We start from the raw sequence: 16,159 nt of genomic DNA, 5'->3' as shown, positions 1-16,159 counted from the left end.
TAAGGCTGGTCTTTTTAACATTATTTGTCCCCTTCCCACTATTTTTCACTGTGACCCTGTTTGATTCTGGCTCCTGATTTCTCTGCCTATCACTTTTCTTATTCCCTTTACTGTCTTTTGTCCTTGTCTTTGATCCCCCCCTCCTCTGACTCCTTGCAAAGGTTCCCACCCCCCTGCCATTTTAGTTTAAACCCTCCCCAACCACTCTAGCAAATACTCCCCCTAGGACATCAGTCCCGGTCCTGCCCAGGTGTAACCCATCCAGTTTGTACTGGTCCCACCTCCCCCAGAACCGGTTCCAATATCCCAGGAATCTAAAACCCTCCCCCTCACAACATCTCTTCAGCCACGCATTCATCAGATATATCCTGCTATTTCTATTCTGACTAGCACGTGGCACTGGTAGTAATCCTGAGATCACTACCTTTGAAGTGCTGCTTTTCAACTTACTTCCTAGCTCCCTATATTCTGCTTTTAGAACCTCATTCTATTTTTTTACCTATGTCATCTGTACCAATGTGTACCACAACCACTGGCTGTTCACCCTCCCCCTTCAGAATGCCCTCTAACTGCTCTGAGACATCCTTGACCCTAGCACCAGGGAGGCAACCTACCATCCTGGAGTCCCTTTTGCGGCCACAGAAACGCCTATCTATTCCCCTTACAATTGAATCCCCTATAACTATTGCATTCCCACACTTTTTACTCCTCTCCTGTGCAGCAGAGCCAACCGTGGTGCAACGAATTGGGTTGTTGCTGCTTTCCCGAGGCCATTCCCCCAACAGTATCCAAAGCAGTATATGTGTTTTGCAGGGGAATAGCCACAGGAGATTCCTGCTCTGCCTGGTGGTCACCCTTTCCCTTCCTGCCTGTGGGGTCCGAGCCCGTGGTGTGACCACCTCTGCACACGTGCTATCCACGATACTCTCCGCCTCGCAGATGCTCCAGTGTCCCCAGCTGCCGCTCCAGCTCTGAAATCCAGGCTTACAGGAGCTGCAGCTGGACAGACTTCCTGCACACATGCTGGTCCCTGGCACTGGAATTGTTCCCGGCTTCCCACATAGAGCATGAAGAGCACACCACGGCTTTGAGTTCTCCTGCCATGACTTAACCTTTTAAATTAAACCTTTTGGAAGATGCTTAATATCAAATAATATCAATTACTCTGGGGCCCTTCTTCCCTGGTCCTCATTACTACAGAACTCCCTAAAAAAACACTACTTACTTTATATGAAAATAAACTGTAGACCTTTCTTACTTTAGTTACTAAGCCAACTATTTAGAGCTATTCCCTAACAGCAGTTACTCACCAACCAATCACCTTGCAGCTTTCCTGTGATGTCTCTGTTGACATTTTTTTCCAAACTCCGGCGCCCTTGAACTGCTCTCCCGGAAGATAAGAGACTGGGCCTCGTTCCTTGGGTTCGATTTATAGGCTCCGCTCTCGGCATTCTCCCCACAGGTCCGCTCCACTCCTTACCTTCCGGGAGCGGAGCAGAAAGGGCAAAGTGATGAAAGAGGTCATCAAAGGCTCAGCAACAATCTGCTCATTGATGCTCAGTTTGGGGTCCACCAGGGCAACTCAGCTCCAGACCTCATTAGTCCAAACATGGACAAAAGAGCTGAACTCCAGAAGTAAGGTGAGGTGAGAGTGACTGCCCTTGACATCAAGGGGCATTTGACTGAGTATGGCATCAAGGAGCCCGAGCAAAACTAGAGTCAAAGGGAATCAGGGGGAAAACACTCTGCTGGTTGGAGTCATACCTAGCACAAAGAAAGATGGTTGTAGTTGCTGGAGGTCAATCATCTCAGACCCAGGACATCACTGCAGGAATTCCTCAGGGTAATATCCCAGTCCCAACCATCTTCAGCTGCTTCATCAGTGACATTCCCTCCATCATAAAGTCAGAAGTGGGGATGTTCACTGATGATTGCACAACGTTCGACACCATTCTCGACTCCTCACACTGAAGCAGCCCCAGCCCAGATGCAGCAAAACCTGGACAACAACCAGACTTAGGCTGATAAGTGGCAGGTAACGTTCCCAACATACAAGTGCCAGACAATGACTCTAAAACAAGAGAGAATGTTCAATGGCATTACCATCCCTGAATCCCCCACTATCAACATCCTGGGGGTCACCATAGACCAGAAATTGAACTGGACCAGCCACATAAATACTGTGGCTGCAAGAGCCGGTCAGAGGTTGGGAATTCTATGGTGAGTAACTCATCTGCTGTCTCCCCAATGCCGTCCACCATCTACAAGGCACAAGTCAGGAGTGTGATGGAATACTCTCCACTTGCATGGATGAGTGCAGCTTTAACAACACTCAAGAAGCTCAACACCATCCAGGACAAAGCAGACTGCTTGACGGGCACCTCATCCACCACCTTCAACATTCACCACCTTCACCACCATCGAACAGTGGCAGCAGTGCGTACCATCTACAACATGTACTGCAGCAACGCACCAAGGCTCCTTCGACAGCACCTTCCAAACCCGCGACCTCTACAACCTAGAAGGACAAGGGCAGCAGATGCATGGGAACACCACCACCTGCAAGTTCCCCTCCAAGTCACACATCATCCTGACTTGGCACTATATCGCTGTTTCTTCACTGTAGCTGGGTCAAAATCCTGGAACTCCCTTCCTCACAGCACTGTGGGTGTACCTACACTGCAAGGACTGCAATGGTTCAAGAAGGCAGCTCACCACCACCTTGTCGAGGGCAATTAGGGATGGTTAATAAATGCTAGCCAAGCCAGTGATGCCCACATCCCATAAACAAATGAAAAGTCTCCACATACAGGTTACCCTTATGGCCCCTAATAGGCCCTACTCTTTCTTCAGTTACCCACTTGCTCTTTATGTATTTATAAAAAAATCTTTTGAGTTTTCCTTGATTTTACTTGCCAATATATTTTCATGCCCTCTCTTTGCATTCCTAATTTCCTTTTTAATTTTACCCCTACACTTTTTATGCTCCTCTAGGTTTTCTGTAGTACTGAGCCCTCAGTATCTGACATAAGCTTCCCTTTTCTTTATCCTCTCCTTTAAGCCCCACCTTTGTTCCAATCCCTTAAGACTTTTGATTAATTTTTGATTAATCTATCAAACTCAGATTTGAAATTTAGCTTCAATTGCCCTTTGCGGAAGAGAGTGCGTAAATGTGTTTTCTCATTTCAATCCTGAAAGTTCGAGTTCTAATTTTTAAATTATGCTCCTTAGACCCAGACTCCCCAACCAGTGGAAGTAGGGTAAATCGGGAGAAACGATTTATTCCCCTTAATATCTCAAAAACTTTGATCAAATCCCTTAACCTTCTAAATTCCAGGGAATACAAACCTAGTTTGTGTAATCTCTCCTCGTAGTTTAACCCTTTGAGTCCAAGTACCATTCTGGTAAACCTACACTTCACTCCTTTCAGGGACAATATATCCTTCCTAAGGTGTGGTGTCCAGAACTGCTCACAGTAACTCTAGGTGTGGTCTAACCAGGACTTTGTGTAGCTGAAGCATGACTTCTACCCCCTTGCATTCCAGTCCTCGAGATATAAATGCCAGAATTCCATTAGCCTTTTTGATTATTTTCAGCACCTGTTCTTGACATTTAATGATCTACATACCTGGATCCCTAAGTCTCCTTGGACCTCCACCTATTTTCAGATTTTCACATTTAAAAAGTATCCTGTTCTATCATTTTTAGGGCCAAAGTGGACGACCTCACATTTGCTTACATTGAAATCCGTTTGCCGCAGCTTTAGCCATTCACTTACTCTATCAATATCTCCCTAATTTTATGCTTCAATGTACACTGCTTACAATGCCGGCTATCTTTGTGTCATCTCCAAATTAGGATATGTCGCTTTCTATCCCATCATCTAAATCGTTACAAAATACAGTCCATAGTGGAGGCCCCAACACAGGTCTCCGTGGGACACCACGAGTTGCATCCTGCTAATTAAGAGTGCCTGCCCATTATCCCTACTCTCTGTCTACTACCACTTAGATCATTTCCTAACCACGTCAATAATTTGCCTTCAATTCCATGGGCTTCAATTTTAGATAACAGTCTCTTATGAGGGACCTGATCAAATGCCTTCTGGAGTCCCATATAAATAACATCCTTGGACATACCCCTGTCCATCACTACAGCCACTTCTTCAAATAGAAAATTCAATCAGGTTCATCAGGAATAATCCATCACTGCTCTCACAGCAGGAGAGCACAGGATACAACAACCTTTTGTGGGCTACCACAGCAATGTGATTGTGATACAATAAAACTCTCAACGTAAACTGAAAGATGAATGAACTTGTCAATCCTTTCTTTAAACCTCCAGTGGCATTGCTCACTGAGTCCCAAATACAATTATGGCCCACATTTTCCAATTCTGGGATTCCACACAAAGAAATCATACACAAACTCGTAGTCTCTGCCCATCAGTCTTTCTCCCCTCCTGCAATTATTTCCTTACCTGCTTCCCCTTTTTTTATTCTGATTCATGCCACACTCTCTCTCACATGAGTAAGGGCAAGCTAGGAGAGTGAGGCAGAGCGGGCGGAGAGGGAGGTAGAAAGGGCAGGTGGAAGGAGAGGAAGAATGTGTGGATAGGTAGGGAGAGTGCGTAAACAGGAGGAGAAAGAGGGGGTGGGCAGGTGGAGAGGGAGAACAGGAGGAGAGAGAGGGAGAGTGTGAGCGAGACTTAGACGAAGAGTGAGAGCATTGTCCTGACCAATATTTCTCCTTCACCCAATATCAGAAATAGGTTATCCTATTATTTATTTCATGGTACTTTGGGTGTGTAAGCTGCCATTTCAGAACCCCCCAAAATGACAGTAGCAACCATCAAACTACCTTCTTCGCATTTGCTGCAAGCTCACGGACCCACCATCTCCTCACATCCCTCAATTCCACTTTCTTCCCACATCCCTGAAGCCCTGCAACATTGGTTCCACTCACCTCGGCTTAGCCCGTCTGGACCCCTTAATATTCGACATTCTTCTATCTGTCCAAATGGTGAAAACATGACACGAACATCATTCTCATTGCACTTTTTGGAAATCATCCCCACAAACAGCTTTCTGTCTTCCACAGCTGCAATCAAACAAGGGGATTATTTCAGCGACAGACACTTACGTAAACAGACATGTACACAAACAAACTGCTCTTCCAGTATTCGGGCTGTATTTGTGGGATGTGGGCATCAATGGCTAGACCAGCATTTATTGACCATCCCTAATTGCCCCTGAGAAGGGGGTGGTGAACTGCCTTCTTGAGCTGCTACAGTCCTGGAGGGGCAGCTAGACTAACAGTGCTGTTTGGAAGAACAGTGCTGTCAGGAATTTGACCCAGCGACAGTAAAGGAACGGCGATATAGTTCCAAGTCAGGATGCTGTGTGGCTTGGAGGGGAACTTGCAGGTGGTGGTGTTCCCATGCATCTGTTCCCCTTGTCCTGCTAGGTGGCAGAGGTCACGGGTTTGGAAGGTGCTGTCCAAGCAGTCTTGGTGAGTTGCTGCAGTACATCTTGTAGATGCCTATGTGTATCAGTGGCAGAGGGAGTGAATGTTGAAGGTGGTGAATGGGGTGTCAATCAAGCAGGCTAAATTGTCCTGGATGGTGTCGAGCTTCTTGAGTGTTGTTGGAGCTGCACCCATCCAGGCAAGTGGAGAGTATTCCATCACATTTCTGACTTGTGCCTTGCAGATGGTGGATAGGTTTTGGGAGTCAGGAGGTGAGTTACTCACCGCAAAATTCCCAACCTCTGACCTGCTCTTGTAGTCACAGTATTTATGTGGCTGGTCCAGTTCAGTTTCTGGTCAATGGTGACCCCCAGGATGTTGATAGTGGGGGATTCAGCGATGGTAATGCCATTGAACACCTTGTTTGAAATAGTCATTGCCTGGCAGTTGTGTGATACAAATGTTACTTGCCACTTATCAGCCCAAGCCTGGATATTGTGCAGGGCTTGCAGCATTTCTACACGGACTGCTTCAGTATCTGAGGAGTCGCGAATGGTGCTCTTTATCCATTTATCCACCTTGGACCCCATACGCCTTCACTTTCTCCATCAGCCTGCCATGGGGAACCTTATCAAACGCCTTACTGAAGTCCATGTATATGACATCGACAGCCCTTCCCTCATCAATCAACTTTGTCACTTCCTCAAAGAATTCTATTAAGTTGGTAAGACATGACCTTCCCTGCACAAAACCATGTTGCCTATCACTGATAAGCCCATTTTCTTCCAAATGGGAATAGATCCTATCCCTCAGTATCTTCTCCAGCAGCTTCCCTACCACTGACGTCAGGCTCACCGGTCTATAATTACCTGGATTATCCCTGCTACCCTTCTTAAACAAGGGGACAACATTAGCAATTCTCCAGTCCTCCGGGACCTCACCCGTGTTTAAGGATGCTGCAAAGATATCTGTTAAGGCCCCAGCTATTTCCTCTCTCGCTTCCCTCAGTAACCTGGGATAGATCCCATCCGGACCTGGGGACTTGTCCACCTTAATGCCCTTTAGAATACCCAACACTTCCTCCCTCCTTATGCCGACTTGACCTAGAGTAATCAAACATCTGTTCCTAACCTCAACATCCGTCATGTCCCTCTCAGGGTAGATAGAGAGCAACTATTTCCCCTGGTCTAGGACTAGGGGGCATATTCTACAAATTAGAGCCAGGCCTTTCAGGAGTGAAAATGGGAAACACTTCTACACACAGAGGGTGGTAGAAATTTGGAACTCTCTTTCAGCTAACAGCAATTGATGCTAGAACAATTGTTAATTTAATTGAGATTGATATATTTTTGTTATCTAAAAGTATTAACATAGAGCAAATGCAGGTACATCTATATATTTATATATAGAGATACCTCTATATCTCTCCGCCTGTGCGGAGTTTGCAAGTTCTCCCTGTGACCGCGTGGGTTTCCGCCGGGTGCTCCGGTTTCCTCCCACAGCCAAAGACTTGCAGGTTTATAGGTAAATTGGCCATTGTAAATTGCCCCTAGTGCAGGTAGGAGAATAGTGGGGATGTGGTAGGGAATATGGGATTAATGTAGGATTAGTATAAAATGGGTGGTTGATGGTCGGCACAGACTCGGTGGGCCGAAGGGCCTGTTTCAGTGCTGTATCTCTCTATGACTCTATATGGAATAAGATCACAAATCATCTGCAATCCCTTTGAATGGTGTAACAGGCTAGAGGGGCTAAACGGCCTACGAGACGTTCAGTTTCCCTTGCTTTGTGCACAGATGCATGCAGTCTCTCAAGGCGAGACAATGATACCATGTTTGATGAGCATGGACTGACTTACCATTGTTCTTCTCACTATCAGCTGGTTTCATCTGTATAGGATGGTGCATCTGGAGAAAGAAGAGGCAATGGATTAATCACCACACTGTTATGGAAGGAAGCTGCTCCAGATGGACCATTCCTGCCCAGTAGCAGCACACCGTATATCTCTATTACAAATAATGTTGACCGTCTGCCCACACCCAGGAATGCAGCATCCCAGGGGCCCAGCAGGCAAAATAGTTGAGCATTAAATATCTATAGCAAGGTTAGCCATTCATAAGAGTCAGTGTAAGGCACCAACAGGACAAGGTAGCAGCAGAATGGGAAGAGAATTGACAGATACATTTTTTTTTTATTCATTCAGGCATGTGGGCGTCGCTGGCTAGGCCAGCATTTATTGCCCATCCCTAATTGCCCTTGAGGAGGTGGTGGTGAGCTGCCTTCTTGAACCGCTGCAGTCCATTTCGGGTAGGTATACCCACAGTGCTGTTAGGAAGTGAGTTCCAGGAATTTGACCCAGCGACAGTGAAGGAACGACGATATAGTTCCAAGTCAGGATGGTGTGTGACTTGGAGGGGAACTTGCAGGTGGTGGTGTTTCCATGCATTTGCTGCCTTTGTCCTTCTAGTTGGTAGAGGTCGCGGGTTTGGAAGGGGCTGTCAAAGGAGCCTTGGAGCGTTGCTGCAGTGCATCTTGTAGATGGTACACACTGCTGCCACTGTGCGTCGGTGGTGGAAGGAGTGAATGTTTGTAGATGGGGTGCCAATCAAGCGGGCTGCTTTGTCCTGGATGGTGTCGAGCTTCTTGAGTGTTGTTGGAGCTGCACCCATCCAGGCAAGTAGAGAGTATAAATGAAAAGCAAGTTAGATTACAAAGCAAACATACAAGTGGGTTAGAGGCAGGGGGCCTCCAATTATCCCTCGTTCACCTTGTGCCATTGCTCATGAACGGAAACAGTCTCACTCCCTCAATGACTCTGCTCATTCACCACTGATTAATGGTTCCATCTACCCTTCTGACTCTTCCCTTTATTCTGCTTCATGTCTCACACACTTTATATCTTTCATTCTTTCTCACAGCTCTTGCAAACTTTATCACTCTCATCTTCTGATCTCTATGCTTCACACACTTTCTCTTTCCCCCCACCCCCACCCCCCCCTCCCCCGTCACCTCCCAGTAGCCAGGAGCTATGCTCAGGGCCTTGACCCTCGAACAACTGAAGCACTAAATGGCTCCATCTTTGGGTATGGAGGCAGCAGGGGACAGGGCTCAGGCCAAGAGGGACAGGAGCTGGGAGGGAGCTCCTCTGCAAAGCAAATAATCTTCCAGTTGCCGCCCGAATGAACCTGACCAGGACATGCAAAAAGGGCCTATGAGTGTGAGGTGGCCGAAGATTGGGTAAGCCAGAGGCTGAGTGAGAGAACCCTGCCAGGGAGAGGCTGGGACCTCAAGGTGAAGAAGGCTTGGCTGGGAGAGGCTGGAGCTAGGTGAGCCATGGAAGGAAGTTACCATCTTATGTACAGGGACTCCTTTCTGTGGCTGTCCAGAAGCATATGGGCCCAGAGGCAGGGGAAGGATGGCCGCCGATAACCAGATCAGTGAAAGGGTCAACAAAGTGTGAACAGAAACAGCCAAGAACAAGACTGATCCCAAGGGCAAAGGGGATGGACTCTAACAAAATGGTAGAGAAGAGCAAACAAGGGGGGAGGATTGGTTTGGATGGGGGAATAAATCAAAATACAGAAAACATCAACTTGCTTGGGTAAGGTATCTATACTTTTCTTCCAAGTCAGGAGCAGAGGATAATCACAGAATCAGTAGTACAATACAGGAGGAGGAAATGCGGCCCATTGAGTCTGCGTCAGCTCTACTGAAGAGCAATCCCACTCTTACCCCACTCCCTGTAACATCTCCTTGAAGTATTGATCCATTACTTCTTTTTTATTCATTTCATGGGATGTGGGCATCGCTGGCTAGGCCAGCATTTATTGCCCATCCCTAATTGCCCATAAGGTGGTAATGGTAAGCTGCCTTCTTGAAACGCTGCAGTCCATGTGGGGTAGGCACACCCACAGTGCTGCTAGGAAAGGACCCAGCGACAGTGAAGGAACGGTGATATAGTTGCAAGTCAGGATAGTGTGTGGCTTGGAATGGAACTTGCAGGTGGTGGTGTTCCCATGCATCTGCTGCTCTTGTAGCACAGGTGGTACAGGTCATGGGTCTGGAAGGTGCTGCCTGAGAAGCCTTGGTGCGTTGCTGCAGTACATCTTGTAGATGGTACACACTGCTGCCACTGTGCGTCGGTGGTGGAGGGAGTGAATGTTTGTAGATGGGGTGCCAATCAAGCGGGCTGCTTTGTCCTGGATGGTGTCGATCTTCTTGAGTGCTGTTGGATCTGGACCCATCCAGGCAAGTGGAGAGTATTCCATCACACTCTTCACTTGTGCCTTGTAGATGGTGGACAGGCTTTAGGGTGACAGGGGTGTGTTACTCGCTGCAGAATTCCCAGCCTCTGACCTGCTCTTATATTTATATGGCTAAGCCAGTTCAGTTTCTGGTCAATGGTAACCCCCAGGATGTTGACAGTGGGTGATTCAGCGATGGTAATGCCGTTGAATGTCAAGGGGAGATGGTTAGATTCTCTCTTGTTGGAGATGGTCATTGCCTGGCACGTGTGTGGCACAAATGTTACTTGCCACTTATCAGCCCAAACCTGGATATTGTCCAGGTCCTGCTGCATCTCTACATGGACTGCTTCAGTATTGGAGGAGTCGCGAATGGTGAACATTGTTCGCTGATGATTGTACAACTTTTGAATCTGTATCCACCACCTTATCAGGCAGTGCATTCCAAATTCTAATCATTGGTTGCGCAAAACATATTTTCCCTGTTCCTTATTGGTGTCCTCTGGTTAATGACCCTTCAGCTGTTGGAAACAGTTTCTCTTGATTTACTCTTTCTAAACATTTATAATTTTAAACATCCCTATCAAATCTCCTCTTAGACTTCTAACAAAGAAAATTTACAGCACTGGAAGGAGGACATCCAGCAATTGTGTCGATTGCGACCGATAAGAGCTATCCAATTTGATCCCACTTTCCAGCTCTTGGTCCATAGCCTTGAGGTTTACAGCACCTCAAGTGCATATCCAAATACTGACAATGTGATGAGGGAAATAGGTCCTTCCTACCCACTCTATCTCGGTCCCTCATAAATTTACACACCTCAATTAAATCTCCCCTTAACCTCCTCTGATCAAAAGAAAACAAAGCCAGGCTTTTTGAACAGCGGGAGCAGTGAGAGTGCGAGCCAGGGGGCAGCTGGGAAGGTAAGTTTCACTATAAAGTACTTACCTCGTGATTCGGCGGACGTGGACACGGGGACTGCTGGGTAAGGGAACTTATATATTCGGGCAGTGGCTAAACCCGAAACACTACACGTGTAGTGTCTCCCACCCACCCTCCTCCTCTAACCTAAAAAAAAGGACTCTTGTGTGGAAGGTTTGGTAAGGTAAGGTTTTCCTTTATTTTTTTTTTTAAATCTCTCTTGTCAATTTAGAGCAGAGCAGATGGAAGCTAGGGCAGTTGCATGCTCCTCTTGCAGGATGTGGGAGGTAAGGGTCACCACTTGTGTCCCTACTGACTTCACCTGTGAGAAGTGCACCCAACTCCAGCTCCTCACAGACCGCGTTAGGGAACTGGAGCTGGAGCTGGATGAACTTCGGATCATTCAGGCGGCCGAGGGGGTGATAGAGAGCAGTTATAGGGAAGTAGTGACACGTAAGTTACAGGATAAAGGTAGCTGGGTGACCGTCAGGGGAAGGAAAGGGAATAGGCGCACAGTGCAGGGATCCCCTGTGGCCGTTCCCCTCAATAATCAGTATACCGTTTTGGATACGGTTGGGGGGGGGGTCCTACCAGGGGAAAGCCACAGCGGCCAGGTCTCTGGCACTGAGCCTGGCTCTGTGGCTCAGAAGGGAAGGGGGGTGAATAGGAGAGCGATAGTGATAGGAGATTCAATGGTTCGAGGAACAGACAGGAGATTCTGTGGTCACGAACGAGACTCCCGGATGGTATGTTGCCTCCCGGGCGCCAGGGTCAGGGATGTCTCGGATCGAGTCTACAGGATTCTTAAGGGGGAGGGGGAGCAGCCAGAAGTCGTGGTACACATCAGTACCAATGACATAGCCAGGAAAAGAGATGAGGACCTGAAAAGCGAATATAGGGAGTTAGGTTGGAAGCTGAAAGGCAGGACGAGCAGAGTAGTAATCTCAGGATTGATACCGGTGCCACGTGCTAGTGAGGCTAGAAACAGAGAGCGAGTGCAGCTGAACACGTGGCGACAGAGCTGGTGTAGGAGGGAGGGATTCAGATATGTGGATCATTGGGATACCTTCTGGGGAAGGTGGGACCTGTACAAGAAGGACGGGTTGCATCTGAACTGGAGGGGCACCAATATCCTGGGCGGGAGGTTTGCTAGCGCTCTTCGGGAGGGTTTAAACTAGTTTGGCAGGGGGATGGGAACCGGAGCTACGGATCAGTGGATGGGGTAGCTGTTGAACAGGCAGATACAGAGTGCAGAGAGTCTGTGAGGAAGGTTAGACAGTTGACAGGGCAAAGTTGCAGCCAGTATGATGGGTTGAAGTGTGTCTATTTTAACGCAAGAAGTGTCAGGAATAAGGGTGATGAACTTAGAGCATGGATCAGTACTTGGAGCGACGATGTTGTGGCCATGACGGAGAGTTGGATATCACAGGGGCAGGAATGGATGTTGGATGTTCCAGGGTTGAGATGCTTCAAAAGGAATAGGGAGGGAGATAAAAGAGCTGGAGGAGTGGCATTGCTAATCAGGGATAGTATCACAGCTGCAGAAAGGGAGGTCGTCGAGGAGGGTTTGTCGACTGAGTCATTATGGGTGGAAGTCAGAAACAGGAAAGGAGCAGTCACTTTATTGGGAGTTTTCTATAGACCCCCCAATAGCAACAGAGACACGGAGGAACAGATTGGGAGGCAGATTTTGGAAAGGTGCAGAAATAACAGGGTTGTTGTCATGGGTGACTTCAACTTCCCTAATATTAGAACATTAGACATTAGAACATTACAGCGCAGTACAGGCCCTTCGGCCCTCGATGTTGCGCCGACCATCTGACCTACACTATTCCATTTTCATCCATATGTCTATCCAATGAACACTTAAATGCCCTTAAAGTTGGCGAGTCTACTACTGATGCAGGCAGGGCGTTCCACGCCCCTACTACTCTCTGCGTAAAGAAACTACCTCTGACATCTGTCCTATATCTTTCACCCCTCAACTTAAAGCTATGTCCCCTCGTGTTTGCCATCATCATCCGAGGAAAAAGACTCTCACTATCCACCCTATCTAACCCTCTGATTATCTTGTATGTCTCTATTAAGTCACCTCTCCTCCTCCTCCTCTCTAACAAAAACAACCCCAAGTCCCTCAGCCTTTCCTCGTAAGACCTTCCTTCCATACCAGGCAACATCATAGTAAATCTCCTCTGCACCCTTTCCAAAGCTTCCACATCCTTCCTATAATGCGGTGACCAGAACTGCACGCAATACTCAAGGTGCGGCCTCACCAGAGTTTTGTACAGCTGCAGCATGACCTCGTGGCTCCGAAACTCGACCCCCCTACTAATAAAAGCTAACACACCATATGCCTTCTTAACAGCCCTATTAACCTGGGTAGCAACTTTCAGGGATTTATGTACCTGGACACCAAGATCGCTCTGCTCATCTACACTACCAAGAATCTTCCCATTAGCCCAGTACTCTGCATTCCTGTTACTCCTTCCAAAGTGAATCACCTCACACTTCTCCGCATTAAACTCCATTTGCCATCTCTCAGCCCAGCTCTGCAGCCTATCTATGTCCCTCTGGACCCTACAACACCCTTCGGCACTATCCACAACTCCACCGACCTTAGTGTCATCCGCAAATTTACTAACCCACCCTTCTACACCTTCTTCCAGGTTATTTATAAAAATGACAAACAGCAGTGGCCCCAAAACAGATCCTTGCGGTACACCACTAGTAACTAAACTCCAGGATGAACATTTGCCATCAACTACCACCCTCTGTCTTCTTTCAGCTAGCCAATTTCTGATCCAAAGCTCTAAATCACCTTCAACCCCATACTTCCGTATTTTCTGCAATAGCCTACCGTGGGGAACCTTATCAAACGCCTTACTGAAATCCATATACACCACATCCACGGCTTTACCCTCATCCACCTGTTTGGTCACCTTCTCGAAAAACTCAATAAGGTTTGTGAGGCACGACCTACCTTTCACAAAACCGTGCTGACTATCGCAAATGAACTTATTCTTTTCAAGATGATTATAAATCCTGTCTCTTATAACCTTTTCCAACATTTTACCCACAACCGAAGTAAGGCTCACAGGTCTATAATTACCAGGGCTGTCTCTACTCCCCTTCTTGAACAAGGGGACAACATTTGCTATCCTCCAGTCCTCCGGCACTACTCCTGTCGACAATGACGACATAAAGATCAACAACGGCTCTGCAATCTCCTCCCTGGCTTCCCAGAGAATCCTAGGATAAATCCCATCTGGCCCAGGGGACTTATCTATTTTCACTCTTTCCAAAATTGATAACACCTCCTCCTTGTGAATCTCAATCCCATCTAGCCTAGTAGGCTGTATCTCAGTAATCTCCTCGGCAACATTTTCTTTCTCTACTGTAAATACTGACGAAAAATATTCATTTAACGCTTCCCCTATCTCCTCTGATTCCGCACACAACTTCCCACTACTATCCTTGATTGGCCCTGTTCTAACTCTAGTCATTCTTTTATTCCTGATATTCCTATAGAAAGCCTTAGGGTTTTCTTTGATCCTATCCGCCAATGACTTCTCGTGTCCTCTCCTTGCTCTTCTTAGCCCTCCCTTTAGATCCTTCCTGGCTAGCTTGTAACTCTCAAGCGCCCTAACTGAGCCTTCACGTCTCATCCTAACATAAGCCGCCCTCTTCCTCTTGACAAGCGCTTCAACTTCTTGAGTAAACCACGGCTCCCTCGCTCGACAACTTCCTCCCTGCCTCACAGGTACATACTTATCAAGGACACGCATTAGCTGCTCCTTGAATAAGCTCCACATTTCGTTTGTGCCCATCCCCTGCAGTTTCCTTCCCCATCCTACACATCCTAAATCTTGCCTAATCGCGTCATAATTTCCTTTCCCCCAGCTATAATTCTTGCCCTGCGGTATATACCTGTCCCTGTCCATCGCTAAGGTAAACCTAACCGAATTGTGATCACTATCGCCAAAGTGCTCACCTACATCTAAATCGAACACCTGGCCGGGTTCATTACCCAGTACCAAATCCAATGTGGCATCGCCCCTGGTTGGCCTGTCCACATATTGATTGGAACCTCCTTAGTGCAAATAGTTTGGATGGAGCAGTTTTTGTCAGGTGTGTCCAGGAAGGTTTCCTGACTCAATATGTAGATAGGCCAACTAGAGGGGAGGCTATGTTGGATTTGGTGCTTGGCAACGAACCAGGCCAGGTGGGAGAGCATTTCGGTGATAGTGATCACAACTCCCAGACCTTTACTACAGTCATGGAGAGGGACAGGAGCAGACGGGATGGGAAAATATTTAATTGGGGGAGGGGAAACTACAATGCAATTAGGCAGGAACTGGGGAGCATAAATTGGGAACAGATGTTCTCAGGGAAATGCACGACAGAAATGTGGAGGTTGTTTAGGGAGCACTTGCTGCGACTGCTGGATAGGTTTGTCCCGATGAGGCAAGGAAGGGATGGTAGGGTGAAGGAACCTTGGATGACAAGAGATGTGGAACAGCTAGTCAAGTTTAGTTTAGTTTAGTTTAGAGATACAGCACTGAAACAGGCCCTTCGGCCCACCGAGTCTGTGCCGACCATCAACCACTCATTTATACTAATCCTACACTAATTCCATATTCCTACCACATCCCCACCTGTCCCTATATTTCCCTACCACCTACCTATACTAGGGGCAATTTATAATGGCCAATTTACCCATCAACCTGCAAGTCTTTGGCATGTGGGAGGAAACCGGAGCACCCGGAGGAAACCCACGCAGACACAGGGAGAACTTGCAAACTCCACACAGGCAGAGGAAGAAGGAAGCTCACTTAAGATTGAGGAAGCAAGGATCAGACAGGGCTCTGGAGGGTTACAAGGTAGCCAGGAAGGAACTGAAGAATGGATTTAGGAGAGCTAGAAGGGGACATGAAAAAGTCTTGGCAGGTAGGATTAAGGAAAATCCCAAGGCGTTCTACACTTATGTGAGGAACAAGAGGATGGCCAGAGTGAGGGTAGGGCCGATCAGGGATAGTGGAGGGAACTTGTGCCTGGAGTCGGAGGAGGTCCTAAATGAATACTTTGCTTCAGTATGCACTAGTGAGAGAGACCTGGTCGTTTATGAGGACAACATGAAACAGGCTGATATGCTCGAACAGGTTGATGTTAAGAGGGAGGATGTGCTGGAAATTTTGAAAGACATGAGGATAGATAAGTCCACGGGGCCAGACGGGATATACCCAAGGATATTACGGAAGCGAGGGAAGAGATTGCCGCGCCTTTGGCGATGATCTTTGCGTCCTCACTGTCCACTGGAGTAGTACCGGATGATTGGAGGGTGGCAAATGTTATTCCCTTGTTCAAGAAAGGGAATAGGGATAACCCTGGGAATTATAGACCAGTCAGTCTTACGTCGGTAGTGGGCAAACTATTGGAGAGGATTCTGAGAGACAGGATTTATGATCATTTGGAAAAGCATGGTTTGATTAGAGACAGTCAGCATGGCTTTGTGAGGGGCAGGTCATGCCT

The 16,159-nt window shown here is 47.4% G+C and overlaps 1 protein-coding gene across 6 annotated transcripts in view; it reads right to left on the bottom strand.

Moving 5' to 3' along the window:
- The window catches only part of celf1 (cugbp, Elav-like family member 1), a 271,714-nt gene that overhangs the window by 92,822 nt on the left and 162,733 nt on the right, over positions 1-16,159 (bottom strand). For 5 of the 6 annotated variants that reach the window (XM_068045883.1, XM_068045886.1, XM_068045884.1 and 2 more), the window contains 2 exons: positions 7,324-7,372; positions 4,965-5,099 (listed from right to left, as the gene is read on the bottom strand). In XM_068045883.1, the coding sequence (XP_067901984.1) occupies positions 4,965-5,099; positions 7,324-7,372 (184 nt within the window). The remainder of the gene's footprint in view (positions 1-4,964; positions 5,100-7,323; positions 7,373-16,159) is intronic. The other variant, XM_068045887.1, reaches the window with a different exon arrangement.

The sequence above is a fragment of the Heterodontus francisci genome, chromosome 14 (genome assembly GCF_036365525.1).
Source record: "Heterodontus francisci isolate sHetFra1 chromosome 14, sHetFra1.hap1, whole genome shotgun sequence".
Taxonomy (NCBI): Eukaryota; Metazoa; Chordata; class Chondrichthyes; order Heterodontiformes; family Heterodontidae; genus Heterodontus; species Heterodontus francisci.
Note: the sequence above shows the minus strand (reverse complement) of the source record. Positions and strands in the feature narration are given on the sequence as shown.